The sequence below is a fragment of the Psittacula echo genome, assembly GCF_963264785.1.
Source record: "Psittacula echo genome assembly, chromosome: 1".
In the NCBI taxonomy this organism is placed as follows: domain Eukaryota; kingdom Metazoa; phylum Chordata; class Aves; order Psittaciformes; family Psittacidae; genus Psittacula; species Psittacula echo.
Genome location: NC_137735.1, coordinates 160757492 through 160773020, shown reverse-complemented (window position 1 = coordinate 160773020; position 15529 = coordinate 160757492). Strand labels below are relative to the sequence as shown.

Below are 15529 nucleotides of genomic sequence, written 5' to 3'. Positions count from 1 at the left end.
AACTTGCATTCTTTATATGTGAACTGAATCAGCAAATTCTGTTCCACTCAGGTGCATCTGTTGAGCAAAACTTTGTTCTTTTGGGTAGAAGCATAAATAGCATTGCTGATTTGAAAACATTTTCTTACTCTTGGGAGATGTACAGAAGCCATGAGGGTAGGGTATTTTCTGTGGTGGGCACTAGCGGAATTCTTATCTTATAAAGTACGTATTGCTAGGAACCCCAGACAACCTTTGGAAGAAAGTTATAGGGCGATTTTGTGTGTGTACGTGTCGTGTCTTATCCCCCAAAGCTGCAACCTTATCTTGCCACTTCTACAGCATTCATTCTTTCCACCAGGTACAGCTGCTGTTCCTGGTTATGTTATAACTCTGCATTAACTTTAACCATAGATCTTGGTTTGGGAAAAGAGCATTTAGGCCTGTTTCCATTTATGTTGCTGCTGTCTGTTGCAGTGTTGTCTATCTGATCACCTTAGATTTTCTTTTGCTGCTGTTGCTTTCGTAGATGCAAAAGCAGAATGTGCTGGGTCTGACATCAGATGACTTACACAGCATCTGGGAAGAGCAGCTGAAGTCAAGATCCCACCTTGAAGAGCGTGTTGCTCAGCTTGACAGGGAAAAGGCTGAACTCCTGGAACAAGTGAGCCCAGAAAATTCTCCAAACACCTAGTCAATACCCAGAGAACTGTGTCCACCTTTTTGTTGAGTTCTTGCTTACTCTGCTTTTTTCCATTATCCCTGTCATTCAAGCTCGAGTATCTTGTCATTTGGGGATCATCCAGGAAAAGCTAGTTGGGTATCTCTGTGTAAATTCTGCAGCAATTCTATTGGGAAGAGTTCCCAGTGTGGTTTGCTATCAGTTGAGCACATCAAATAAGGCCACAGTTCCCCAGTTCTTTCTTGGATTCCTTCTGATCATTCTGTAACTCCTTGGTTTCTGGGCAGTGTTAAAATGCTTCGTGTTTCCAGTGCAGTACTTCAAGGAGCTGGTGCATGTTTTCAGGGTAGCAGGAGCTTAAAAGCCTTGCAGAAATCTGTACTGAAGGAATACTAAGCAAATGAACTAGTGATTAGGAAGCAAGAAATTGCTGCCAGTTTCCAGGGGTCAGTCTTTCCCTTTTCTCCTTTGCTGTAGAAGAAAAATGGAAGTACAAAACAGTTACCAACTCTCCTCTGATTTGGCTGAGAAAATGCCAAGAGGGAGATGTCAGTAAGTAAATACCCAGAAAGAGGAGATGTAAGTAATAGTAGAGGGGAATAAAGCACTGAAGAACTCTAAAAGATCAAATTCCTCCGTAAGCCCCTGCCTTTTGGTTATTGAAGGTCCCATGAAAGCTTTAGATTGATCTCTTCTCCTGTGATGTGCATACCTACATAATCCCTGCTATGAGAAGAGGAACTGCCAGAAGTGTTCTCCAGTACCTTTTCCAGCTTTTTGCCTTGAAGCATTAGAAGAGAGTGGCCTTAGTGTCAGAGAAGACATCTGTTTCTGTTGTTAGCTATTGTCCTGTTTGTTGTAAAACATGAAGGAATTAGCTATTCTCAGGAATTCTGTCCCTTGACATTCTGTGGAACTAGGCTAACAGAGATATACTGCAGCTTCTTTCTGGAGAAGGCTAGATGCACATACTGCATTGTTCCTATGATCTGTGTGTCACATATCTTTTCTATTTTGAAAGTGTGAGAATGAAAGAAAGAAGGTGAAAAAGCTGGTCGAGTTGAAACGCCCAGTCGAACTGCGTCTGGATCAGGAAATGAAAAGAAACATTGAACTGCAGAAAGAATGTAAGAGGTATGGTTTCTTAGCATGGTGAACTGTTATTGGACTTTAATGTACAAGTAGGTGTACATAACAGTTTGTGAGCCAATTCAAGCCTCATCTTACTTCTTGCCAGGCACTTCTCTGTGTGAGCCTATAGTTTTCCATAGCTGCCAGAAGAGCTGCAAAGGCAGGTTGCTTTGTACTTACTCTGCAGGGAAGGGAAGTCTTTCAATCTTCTTTTCACATGAAATTTGGACCCTCCAGGTGATTTGCAGCACAGGAACGGTGTTTTTTCTCAGTAATACCCAGTTAGTGATGAAGCAAGCCATGCCTGTGCTTTTTACATAACAGTATGTGAAAGAGGATGGTTCTTCCTGTGCCTCATTGGGTTTTTTTGACCAATTTGCTGTGCAGGTTGAAGAGGCTTATGAGCAGAGCTATGAAGAAAGTAAGGGTATATGAGGAGAGAGAGATGGAGTCCCAGCTTAATTGGCAGGGAGAAGTGAAGAACAGGTATTCTGAAATGATCAATGAACTTGGTAGATTAAGAGCAAAGGTGAGTTTTGGTTTGTTCAGGTTTTTGTGGTGGTGGTGGTGGTGTTTTTCCTCTTGAAACCTGTGTTATTCCTTTCCTATACTACTATTCTCACTGATTTTTTTTTCTTCTTTTTTTTTTTTTTTCCCTTTCTTGGATGTATTTTGGAATTGATTGACCTTTCTTGATGCTCTATCTACTACTCCAGTAATAGATGACTATAATACTGGTAGTGATGAATAAATGATGATATGATGAATAAAGAAGAAAACGTTATATGCAGAGCAGTATCTGCAAGGGAACATCAAGAGCAAGCCAAAACTGGCACTAGGGCTGGCAGGGCCGCGGAGCAGTCCCATAGGTCCTCACCAAGCAAGGCAGAACAGGCACTGTGATAGCAGGCAGGCTCCCTATGAGTGCAGATTGTCAGTCCGGTCCATAGGGATGGGCAGGTCTGCCGTGCTACCAGTTTATCATGTCCATGGCTGAGGGTTAGGGCTGAGAGCAGTGAGGCCTGGCACAGGCCTGGCTGCACCTTGAGGCTGCAGAAGCATCTTCAGGGTCTCACAGATGAATCCCTTCGCTGGCAGAGAGGCGAGTAACAGTGCCGTAAATCAAACAACTGTATGAAGTTGACTTTGCCAAAAATTAGCACCAAAATTAGGCACAAGCTGGGCGGGAGACAGTGCGGGTTTTGCTTTTCTAAATGGCATCATTGTTTCCCAGGACATAATGTGGAACCTGAGGATTGCTGTCAGAAATTATGTGAAAGCTGTTCTTGTTTAAAAGAAGTTCCTGGCTTCACTTTAATTTTAATACTGAGTTACCAGATGATAACTATAGTCTTGATGGCCAATCCCTTCATCAGTTTCTGCTCCCCTACTGTCTACAGGTTGGTGACCTTTCCCAGCAGCTGGAGAAAGAGTCTAAAACATGCATGCAGCTCAAAGCACAAAACTGCGATTTGCGAGAAGAGTTGTCCACCATTCGTGACAGCCATGAAAAACTGGAGAAGAGCAAATGCCAGCTGAAAGAAGAGGTAGCTAACCTCAAACATCATATGGAGACTGACATGGTAGATCGCAGCCGGATAGAGCAATACAAAAGAGAGGCAGAGGAACGAGCCGCACAAGAAATAAAACAAAAACTAGAAGAAGTCAATCTGTTTTTGCAGGTAAGTGAATTTCTCACACGTGGCTGTAGTTTCTATTATAGAATTCTGTTATGGTCATCATTTTCTAGTATTTTATTTTTGGTGCCTGATTCCGTGTGTTAGTGCTGTCTTTCCTGGAGTGTGGTGGGAGAAGGCAATATGGTTGGGACAGAGTTCTTTTATGTATGTGCAATGTGCCAGTAGTTGCTTGAATCGACAGCTTGCCCAAGGTAGATTTCCATTTTACAGGTTTTGGGGAGTGTTGGTGTACACTGGTCTTGTTCTCACTGCTCATCCTTGAATGGGTATTGTAGCTTACATGAATCCTTTTCTGTGTGCCCTGTCTTACAGAGATAGTGTTCTTTCATGAGTAGCTTTTATGAAAAATAGTGCTAAATTATCTCATGTGGTATTTCCAGGGTTCTGCATTGATGGCTGATGGTAGTGAGGAGGCACACTTGCCTCTCTGAGTAAAGCTGGGTCCCTGAAATTGAGTATATGCAATTGACTGGTAGGGAGAGTTCTCTTTTTCTTTGTGATGGTTGAAATTGCATTATTTGCTTCAGACACAGGCAGTTTCCCAGGACAGATTAGAACAAATCAGAGCCAGTCATCATGCTTCTCTGAGAAACCAGCTAAAGCACAGAATAAGAGATCTTGAATGTGAATTGGACAGGATAAAAAGTACCCAACAAGATGGTATTTTTCAACAAGAATCCACACATGCAGAAGTGGAAAGGTTCAAAGAGCTGTATCTGGAGGAATTAAAAATTAGAAGACGCCTAGGAAATAAACTGGAAAGGTGAGTGCATGCTTTTTTGGAGTGGTAACAAGATACTACTTTTTCCTCATGCATTTTTCTCCTAAAATCCCTCTCCTACATCTCGTGGGCATTACGTATGTAAGCGTAAGATGGCATATTTGTTAGGAAAGTACCTTCAGACCCTTCCCCTTCATTAGAGCTGTCTCTTTAGTGCTTCAGCAGTACCACTGATCGTGGCCTTCATAGGGCATCTTTGAAGTTCATTGAGTCTTTTTGTCAATCTCTAGTCACTTCCTCCTCTTATTCTGGGTATGGCAGAAAAGATAAATTTCAGGTTCCTTATTGCTTGAGTAAGTACAGGCCTTTCAGAGAACAGAATTTGATTCTGTGAAGAAAAAAAAAAAATAAAATCTTTGACTTTATTTTAGCAGTGTGTCTGAGGTTTGAGCCCTCCTTGGGTAAAGGAGGGTAGCCCAGAGTTTTCTTACACAGATGATGTACCTTTCAGTCCTAAGTGTTGATAACTCTTGCTGCTCCTTGCAGGTAGTGTGACTTCTTAGAAATAAGTCCCCAAAAAACCTCAGATCAAGCAATGCTCTTCTTTTGGATGCTCTTAATCTCTTTCACTTTCAAAAGTCGAATAATAGTCATAGACCTGGAGGGTAACTTTGTGGAAGTGTTCCTACCAAAGATGACTCTCTGTATATTTCTGACTGTTTCAGAGCTAATGAGAGACTAGCAGAAGCCAATGCTAAGCTCCTTCAGGAGCGCCGCAGAAACAAATCTTTATTCACAAGCAGCATTGTCAGTGGAGGTCTGGCTGAAAGTCCAGTTCAGTATTCAACTGAACTGGGCCATCTCTGCAACAACTTGACACTGAACAGAAGTCTAAGTCTAGGAGGAAGCTTCCTAAGTCCAACCTGGAACGCATTGTCATCAAGAAACAGGGTTGAAGCCTACGTGGCTAAGGTAAGCATTTTGAAATAGTGTTCTCAAGAATATCCATAAGCGAAGTTATGTTTTTTTAGCCTGAAGTTAGAATCCATTTATAGATCCAGACCATATGGTCTAATATTTCAAAACAACTGCTAACGATCAAAACAGTACACAGCTAGAGGTGGTAGGGATGAAGACTTCTGGTTATCAAGGTTATACAGATTTCCAGGAATGCTCTAAGACCAACAAGTGCTGAAATGTGAATAATGAGTTGTGTAACTACATTCTTTAAAAAAAGGAACTTTGATCAAGAATACTGTGGCATAGAAAATTCCCAGCTAAGTTCTTCATTAAATTTTAATGCATAGTATGTATGACCTATTTAAATCAGCTAACTTTATGATGAGTGCAAAATCCCATTAGACATCTTTGTTTGAGACATATTTTCCTTCTTTACTGATCTTTATTCTGGCAGTTTCTTCACTGGAACTTGTTTTAGAAGATTAATAACGACAAAGGATGCTTCATAAATAGGATGATATGAATGGGATTGCATAACTTTACACCACAGTGCTGGTCATATACTGTGCATAGAAGGCATTTAGTTTTGTAGTTCCTGCTATGTGTTATTACAAGAAAGGGTAAAATTAGCTGCTCCTCAGGAGGTCTTCACAGGTTTCTAATTTTGCAGCAATGCTGCAATCTCTGCAATACCTTTTGCTGAGGTATATGCCCTGTAATTAGCAGTCAGTGTGATAGCACATCCCTCACAGAATGGTGGACATTATGAGATTTGGAAAGCAGATGTCAAAAGGTGTGATCAGTTTCCCATTTAGCATAAGACTGAGGTGTGGAGGAGCTTCTCTATTCAGTGTTCTGTCACTTGTGTATTCTGTTGTTGAATGTGAGAAGTATTTGTTCACTTTTAAGTCAATCTTAGTTCAGTGGTGCCACCCACATTGGAAAGAATGCTTTTAAACAATGTGTCTCCACACTGCACCTGGTTTAAGGAGAAAAAAACCCCAGTCACCCAACAACAAATGTAACAAAGCCAGACAAAGCAGTATACATAATGGGTGGCAGTTGTAGTTACAAGATGAACTTTCATGTATTGCTGTGAAAGTGTTTTTTGGTCAGAGAGGTGGAGATGCATTACAGAAGAAACTTGGGAGGCAGTTAGTACTGTAGTATCTGCAGGGGCTATTCTCTGTGCAAGCAGTAGAAGGGGGGCAAGATTTTGAGAGGACTACCTCACAAGTGGAAAAAGGAGAAGACCAGGACAAAGGGACAAGAGGGGTGGGGAGAAGGGAACAAGTGAGGAAAAGAAGGGACAGAAAGATGGGAGCAAGTTTGTTAAGAAAAAGGCAAGGAGGAACCCATCCTACTTTTAGGGAAAAAAAGCTGCCCTAGTTTTAAAGTGTTAACAGCTATGTCTTTTTTTGAAGAATAATAATAAACAGGAAAAAAAAGACAGTGAAGGAAAAGAAAGAAAGAATACTAAGTGCTTTTTAGCTGAATTACAGTAACATTCTTCAGGTGATCCTATCCATTTTAATTTTCCAGAAGAAACTGGAAGAGTCTGGATATCTCAAAGTTTTGTCAATATCAGGAGACCTTTTCTGGTTTACTACCTTTCTTAAATGTATTGCAGAAATATTTTAAAAGGCTATTTCCCAGCTTATTGTTTTTATCCAGTTGCTAATATATGCAGATGCATATTTCGAATTGGTATATAGGCTGTTCCAACTTCCTTGTGAAGAATGATTCCCAAATCTACTTGTGAAAAACCTTTGAGCTGATTCCAAGAAAAGCATGCATTAGATCTGAGAATGGTGATACTGTTCTTACTCAATGTGTCCTGACTTCAGTGGCACACGTAAAGTTTCTTTTCTGAGCATGTCTCTCATATTTTGTGATAGATTACTATGCTGAGTAATGCCTTTAGGATTTGATACTGTATTTTGAGGCATCGCTTTGGAGATTTAAAAAAACAGAACCAAAAATACCCATCAGCCTTGAGCAGAATCTCAAGGAAGTTCAACAGTTATGTATGATATTTTCCCAGTCTCCAATTACTGACATCAGCTGAAGGTTTGTTTGTTCGTTTGGGAGCTTTCTTACATACCTGAATATCTCCTTCCTAGTGCAGTTTTGTTAGTAGTACTTGGTCCCTAGAAGTTGTCTTTGATCTTGTTTACAAGGTACAGAAACTTTTAGTTTGTTGTCAGCTGAGCTGAGAATAATTTACTCTTACTATACATAGTTTGTCTTAAAAGGGTTAGCTTTTAGTTTTAATAGAGTATTAAATTCTGAAGTTTTCTTCCTTGAATGAAGATGAATGGTTGGACTTGATGGTCTTAAAGGTCTTTTCCCAGCCGGTTGATTCTATGAGTGAAACTTGCTAAATGCTCAGAGAACTCACCAATTTCTTAACATTTCTACCAGGCCCTCTTAAGAGAAAGCTGGAAATCTCAGCCTGGCTGTTTTCTCTCAATCAAAGCTGCAGGCTTTGGCTGGTTTCTGGGACTTAAAATTACTGGTATGAATTTATCCTCCCTGATACTAAATCCAGCTGCACATCCTTTTGTGATACTTCTTCCTGTAATTGCCAGTTAGGGAACAACTGAGACTAATTGTAATCACAAACTCTGTGTAACCTCAAGTCACAGTTTGGTGTCTTCAGGCCAAGAGTACAGTTTAGTGTATTCAGGCAAGTCTTAAAACCTGATCTTCTTTTTCAGAGTCCTTCAGAAAAAAGTAACAGGATTCTCAGAGGTGCAGTAGTTGCTGAAGGACATGCATCTAAGTGGGTATTTCACTTAGAGCTGCTGGTTTAATTTTCCTCAACTGAGTGCAGTATGTCATTAACAGTGTTTAAAGCCATACTGTATCTTTGAGGAACTGAAAGGAAGGATTCTTAACATGTATCTAAAAAAAGGGGATTCAACTGGGAATAAGGCTTTAAGTCAGGAAGTAACAAAAGGGGAAAACTGCATATATCCCTCTGCATACAGTATTGAGTGCTGGATGTCAGTCAGTTCCCAAATGCAAAATTACCAGATGCTGTTATTTCTGGAGGAATCTTGTACGATTCTGGAGACAGGAGGTAACAGGAGGAAAGAATTTAGAAATGACAGTTTGTCTATTTTGAAGCACTTTGATGGTTGTACTCTGCCTTTTGTAAGCGCTTTGCTGCTTAGTACTCTGCCTGTCAGATTGTTTAAAGATGGAAGAGTTTCTCTGACTTTAAGGCTTTTCTATACTTCACTGTTTACTTCAGTTATGCCTCCAGTTTTTTTCCCAGTAACCTGGTTCCCTTCTACCAAATTTGTCTTGCCTTTGAATTCAAACTGAGCAGTGTCTTCTGGCTGGAGATTACAAATACTTATGCCAGCAAAGCTCATAATCACAGGGAGTTAAGGAGCTTAAACTGAAGTGTGTCTCAGGTAGCCATCGTGCACTTCTTTTTTTAGTCAAAGCTCTCTGCGCAGGTTTGGTGTTTCTCACAGTAATTTCCTCAAGGTGAGAAAGACTATCTGAGGTAGAGGACATGCCGTTCTTAAGAGGAGGATGTTTATGTAAATTTGGTTTCTGCAAAAGCTTTGAATAGCTTCTGGGGCAAGGGGGTGAAAACATTTCACACTATTATTCAAAATGCTGGTTATTAATTCTTTGTCCATACAGCTGTTGGAAAAAACATTGGTAAATGATGCTGGTTGCAAACAAGAGGAAGAAGTGCTCCTCTAGCAGATGGAAACAGCTGCTTCTTTTAGACGTAACTAAGGAGTGTGGAGTTTAAAGGCTTGAAAGATCAGTTTTCCTAAACTGCTACTTAACATAATAGGCAGTGTCAGTGATTATGCATATAGGCTTATATTTTGAAGACGGTTGTGTGGCAAGCTCAGTAAAAAATGAGTATTCTACAACTTTTATATCTTTTTTTTTTAGAATAAAGAAATGTATTCCATTACAGTATAGCCCCTTCCCCCTTATCAGATATGTATGCTACAGAAATGAATAACCTTGACATGGAAGTGCAGAAGTATCTTGAAAAATACAAAAATGTTCATATTGACCCAAGCTCATTGACCAGTAAAACCCCAATCACATACAAATGTCCTTGTTTTTTATGTCTTTCGGCTTTTGTTTATTATAATTTTTATTAGATTTTGTTGTATTTTTAATTTTGTTATTTTAGGAACAAAGAATAGATGACAAGTACTTTAAAAATTCTGTGCATGTTACAATTACAAGCAGTGACTGTAGCGACTAGCAGCTCATTATGTTCTGGAAGGAGGCTGGCTGAAATTTGTTTCATAGTAAAATTTGTGTCATAAGAAGGATGTATGTGTGTATTGCCTGTCCTTTACAGGAGTAAAATGATCCTAGATGGGGTCTTTTTCTCTTCTAATGATCTGGTTTGCTGACTCCCAAATTGCTCATGAATTGGTATCTAACCATCCAGAACTAAACTGAGTCAGATGAAACACAAATATGAGGTACTGCTAGTGTCCTGTGTACCATAATTTGGGAACTGCTGCCTTAGTCCATAGACCCAAGGCGAGGAATATCTGCTGCAAGTGCTGCAAGGAGATTTTGAGACTGAAATTCTATTGTTAGGTTTAATAAATGCCAAACTTAAATCCTAACAGCTGTGCCAAGGACAGATGAAAATGAATGTGTGTGTCTTGAAACACAAAATAATAGTGAACTCTGCTAGCTGCAATCAGTGTGAATTAGTGCATTTATGAAACCAGCTTTCTTAAGTAACATGAAAAAGGGAATGTCTGCTTCCTACTCTCAGTTTCTGTTGCTTTTCTGATTTTGTTTTCCATCTGCTCTCGTGTATTGTACCAGTATTTGTATTGTTAGCTTTTTTACTTGCTTCATTAACATATACGTTATGTTCTTATTTCTCACTGAAGAGTCTTGAACTTAAGGTCATTTTTCTTTCTTCTTCAGTTCCTTAACCAAAAATCTGTTCTTTCTTCCCTGCAGCCAGATATGTGACAAGGTTTGTAGCCAGTATTGTTTAATGTTGGGTGTATTTTACACTAGAAATGTTTTGTCTATTTAAGCTGTTAGGTTTCAATTGAAACTTAACTTATGCATTCACATTTTCGTAATATTTTTAACATGTCCGAGTGAAACAAAGACTGCTGTAGAGTACTTTGGTGCTCTATGTATTTGTAATTTTATGGTGTCCTGGGTTCAGTGGTAGCAGTCATTTTTCTCCTTCTTAGTAGCTGGTGCAGTGCTGTGTTTTTGACTTTCAGCCTGGGAACAGTGCTGATAACACCCGTGTTCTTAGTTGCTGCTCAGTAATGTTTACTCTGACCAAGGACTTTGAGTCTCATGTTCTGCCAGGGAGGAGGGGAAGCCAGGAGGAAGCAGAGACAGGACACCTGACCCAAACTAACCAAAGAGGTATTCCATACCACAGCACGTCATGCCCAGTATATAAACTGGGGCCAGTTACCCAGAAGGGCTAGATCACTGCTCAGGTCGGGCTGGGTATCGGTCGGGGGGTGGTGAGTGGTTTTATTCTCTTCCCTTGTTATTTCCTCTATCGTTATTATTATTGGTGGCAGCAGTAGTGGTTTTTGTTATACCTTAGTTACTGGACTGTTCTTATCTCAACCCATGGGAGTTACATTCTTTTGATTCTCCTCCCCATCCCTCTGGGAGTGGGGGGAAGAAGTGGGGGGAGTGAGAAAGCGGCTGCGTGGTTTCTGGGTTGCCGGCTGGGCTTTAAACCATGACATATGGCTTCTGTGGTAGTTAACCATCTATAAGATGACAGTGTATGGATTTCATCTGTTATGATGGAACTTCTTAATCTATAGGAGTATGCTAGTTTATCCTCCTTGCCAGTTCTGATATTCAGAAAGTTCTTGGTAGTTACAGTGGTTGTGTCTGAAGTACCAGTACTGTTCTGAAGTTGGGTTCCTAGTCTCTGAGTATAATCTCACTAGTTACCCCTGGGGGTAACTAGTAAGTCAACACTGCTTTCTGGAAAAGAGTTCTTGAGAAGATTGGCTGCTGCAAGGGAAACCAGTATGTTGCAGCCTGCAGAGATGTGCAGTATGATTAGCAGTACCTGCTCAGGAGCTTTGGGATAGTCAGCTGTGATGCTTTTTCCAGAAGACTAAGGGGGAGTGGAACAGTGGAAGCAAGTTATAGTCTTCAAAAGTGTATTTTGCCTGGCTCTTACTCACTTGTCAGAAATCAGTGTGTGTTGGCTTCCACCTATTTCCTCAGGTGTGGATGAAAATCTCAAAGATGTTGATGTAGTAAGTAAGAGGGAACAAGATCTTTTTCTTCTCTTCATTCATCCACAGATGTTGTGGAGGGTCCTGTGGACCTTCTGATCATTGTGAATGCTCCAGAAACCAGAGAAGGTGGTTTCTTCTAACACTTCAACTCCTATTGCTTTGCTTAGGATTGGTCCTGGATCATCTTTTGATCTAGGCATTAGTTTTCCTGTTTTTTTTCCTGTTACCTATGTTTCAGTTTGTGTGTTAGGGGATCGCTTCTAGCAGGACTTTGATGCTGCTTTTACCTGTTTGAAAACAATTAGAGATTTGGATGATCCTTTTCTGTTGTTCTTTTAGCTCCATGCTCCTCTCTTCTAGCTGTGAAGACACACACTGTTCCAGTCTGGAGGAGTAGTGGATTTGGTCACAGCTATTCCTGCAGTCCCAGAGAGAAGGCCCTTCTCTCTACTTTGCTGGCTTCTTGGGTGCACTTCTTTGGCTGTTGGAGTTAGTCTGTTACTGCTCCTCTTGTGAGAGTATGCAGAGTGCTTCCTTTCCTGAAGCTCTTGCGCCCTATGACCTGTTGAGCACATTGTACAGTGTTCTGGTTCTTCTTTTTGTTGTTGGTATGTTGCTGGATGAGCCTCATCATTTCATAAAATACATAAATACCCCCAGGGATTCAGTACTAAAATCAGAAAATCACAGAATGGGTGAGGGTGGAAGGAGCTTACAAAGGTCATCTACTCCAGCCTCACCCCGGCTCTGTGGAATTTCCCTGTTTAGATTTGTGCCCATTCCTCTTGTTCTTTTACTTTGGCAGCACTGAGATTATGATTCCATCTTGTTTGCTTCCCCCCACCAGGTATTTATACACATAACTAAGGTCCCCCTGAGCTTTCTCTACTCCAGTAAACAGTTGCAGCTCTCAGTCTCTCCACATAGCTCACATAGTCCAAGCCCTTCAGCATCTTTGTGGCCACCAAAGGCGTGGAAGCTGTGTGGTGTCTGTTTTGAAATTCACTTCTGTATGTCACAAACTTGATGGAAAAAATGCAGGAGTCACAAGTATCATCAGATGTAAACAGCAGCTTATAGTGCTTGGACTGTGACTCTCAAAATATCTGATTTCTTCTTATGGAGACTTTGAAGTCAGAATCATAAGTGAGAATAACTTAATTGGTAGCAATAACCACCTTCTAGGGAAGAAAGGAGAAGCGCTTCTTTCTAGTGATCAACGCAGTTTTTTGGTTACATAATAAACCCCACAGCACTTGCTGAGTAGAAGCTGTAGGTGTTTTTATCTTTGCTTATTACAAAGTTCACAAGAAAAAATTGTATGTGTTTTTATATGTGTGTCATGGTATTTGCAATAACAAAGGAAAACCCTGGCATGATCTGTAGGAGCACTTTCAATTCTCCATCTTAAGGTGGAGAAAAGAATATTGGCATGTTTTTTTCTATACAACAATATGTGTCAGTTCTTTGGCAGCTGCTGCTGCATCCCTTCTCTTACAAACTTGCAGCAGACAACTGAACTTGTCCCTGTGGATGGCATTTGTACATATCTCAGCAATTAGCTGACATTCTGCTCATGTATTTGATGCTAGACTTTAGCCTCACCTTCATTGTAATAACTCCACTTTGTATTCTTCCTGTGTATTTTTTAAATGCCTAGTTAAAATCCAGCTGGTGAGTTACAGATTGTTGTGCTACACTTAATGTAGCTCAGCAATGAGAATACTACAGCCTGGCTGATCAGGAGGTTCTCTTCATTGAAAATCAAACCTCTAACCCCTAACCAAGACGTTTCTATTTGGGATGATTTTTTTTTTTTTTTAGTTTTTATTGTGTTACGTGTGTGTTTTAACTTTGTTTTAGAAGTTTAATATTACAAAAAGTGTAACTTAATATATTAAGTGTACATTTTCTGTATGATTCTAGGTACGGCAGGAACTGGATGAAAAAATCACCAAAGAACTCGAACAGGGTAATGTGTCATGTTAGAAGTGCTTTTAAAGGAAAAAGATGACTGTTCCTAATTTTTGCAGATAATGGCTTGAAAGCTATCAACTTCCCATACTAAGCACAGGGGTTTTCTGCTAACTTTCCAGTTTAGATGTCAATGGGAAAACCTCCTGCTTACCACAATATTATGTGGAATGTTATGCAGTTGCCTGAAAAATGACAAGAACAAAGAAAACTAACCTGTTTATCACACAGATACACTGGCTTAAGCAGAAATCACCTTTCGCTAGAGTTAATCCTCAAGCACATGAAACATAAAAGAAGCCCTGAGATGAGATTGTGTAGATTTCAGCTGTCATTTCTCCTTCCATGTACATTTGATTGCATTCAGCACTAAACCATACCAAACACATTCTCTGCTGTTAGTTCTTGACTTTTGACTGTATTTGTAGCTTATATGTTGCCACCTGTTTTGAATAAGCAAGAATAATATAATCAATGTCAAAAGATACCCTTTCTTTAGGAAAAGATCAATTAGTAATATTTAGGCAAACATAAGATGAGTAGAATGCTTGTAATACATAGCATAAAACACGCTCCATAATATGAGGCTAGATGTCCGAAGAGGAATTCCACCTGTTTCATGGTAGCTGTTCCTCCAGGCTCATGGCTTTGCAGTGACTGGTGCCATTTCAAAGCAGGTAGACCCTAAGAGAATTTTGTTCTGTTCCTGTATGTTTTTAATCAGATAGAGTGTTCAGCTGTACCTTCCTAGCTCTTCCCATGTGTCTGAATGAACACAAAGCCATTGCATTGCGTCCATATGTATTATTTTGAACATGATTTTGCATCTGCTAGGAATCATGAAATATGTTTGGTTTGGGACCTTGTCTGAAAAAGATGACTGGAGAAAGATGTCAAATGCAAGTTTGCTCTCTTTGGGTATGTGTTTTCATGGAGGAAAGAGTGTTTTGCCAGGGCGAGTTACAAAGACACTCCTCAGAGAAGGTGCCAGGCTGGGAAATGTGTCCTGGCCTGACTGCAGAGCAAAGGTGTTTGCATTTTCACAGGCAGATGCTTTAAAAGTTTGCCACAGTGAATGCAGAATCTGTTTTTTAGGAGTAGTGTTCCAGTAAATCACTGGTTTGAATGTTTAGGGAAAACGGATACTTGAGGTCGAAGAGGTCTGCAGGGGGCTAAACCTAGCACTGGTTCATGAGCAAGACTCGTTTGTGGATCCCCTGAGATGTTAAGTGTGTAGCCTCTGGAATTTCTTTAACTAGCTTTAGAAATATCATTGACTGATAAGCAAAGATAGAAAAAAAATGTTTCTCCCTTTGTGCCTAGCCCTTTCGTTGTTATATTCCCTTGGAAGTTTTTGAATCTCTTTCTGGACTGCAGTTTCTCCAGTTACCCATGATGTTTTTACAGTAATATCTTTGGCCCTGTCTACTGTAAAAGTAACACCAGGAACCTTTTCTCTTTTCTCCCTAGCTACTGCTGAACTTGAAACTGGATCTGCTGGAGCCTCTCCCATGATATCTACTGATGGATCTTCAAAAAATGTCCATGTTGTTGACCAAGATCCTCTTTGCAGGGCAATACAGGAGTACCGTGATGTTTTAACCAAAAATTGTCTGATTTGAACAAAATGCTATGGAAAAGCTCTGGAAATAAATTTGTTTACATAGTGCATCTATGGTTTCCCATCCCATGGTACAGATGTGAAAACATGTTTATTGCAGTGTGACTGTTCGTCTGCTAAATGGATGTCAAGCACGCTGCACTTACCTGTTGGTTTATTGCTGCATAGTTGTTTTGTTTTGCACCTATAGTAAGAATCATATCTATTTTTTTCTAACTGATTGACTAACCTTGATTCTTGAGCTTGACAGAACTGCCAAAATGTTTCTTATTTACATGGATGTATTATTTCACTCCACTCGTGTTCTGTGTTTTAACAAAAGAGCTCCCTTTGTTCTGTTTAATCCTTTCATTCTATGTGGTTTTAATGTTTCCAGTGTTATTTTAATGCTTAGGATATTATTCAATGTGCTTTGAGTGCATGGCTTCAATCCTAATGCAGGGAATATTTCTGCTGATAAAGTTTTACCAATGTTAAAGCTGGAGAATAGGGCACTTTACATTACTG

The 15529-nt window shown here is 40.0% G+C and overlaps 1 protein-coding gene across 1 annotated transcript in view; it reads left to right on the top strand.

Annotated features, from left to right (window-relative positions):
* LOC308217413 (uncharacterized protein) overlaps positions 1 to 15084 on the top strand; it is a gene marked incomplete at its 5' end in the record, with an annotated part of 54753 nt that extends 39669 nt beyond the window's left edge. The window contains 8 exon segments of the mRNA XM_080610473.1: positions 509 to 643; positions 1683 to 1795; positions 2180 to 2321; positions 3193 to 3474; positions 4020 to 4255; positions 4939 to 5185; positions 13354 to 13399; positions 14872 to 15084. Of these exon segments, the coding sequence (XP_080466599.1) occupies positions 509 to 643; positions 1683 to 1795; positions 2180 to 2321; positions 3193 to 3474; positions 4020 to 4255; positions 4939 to 5185; positions 13354 to 13399; positions 14872 to 15023 (1353 nt within the window). The 3' untranslated portion in view covers positions 15024 to 15084.
* Positions 15085 to 15529: the final 445 nt, after the last annotated feature.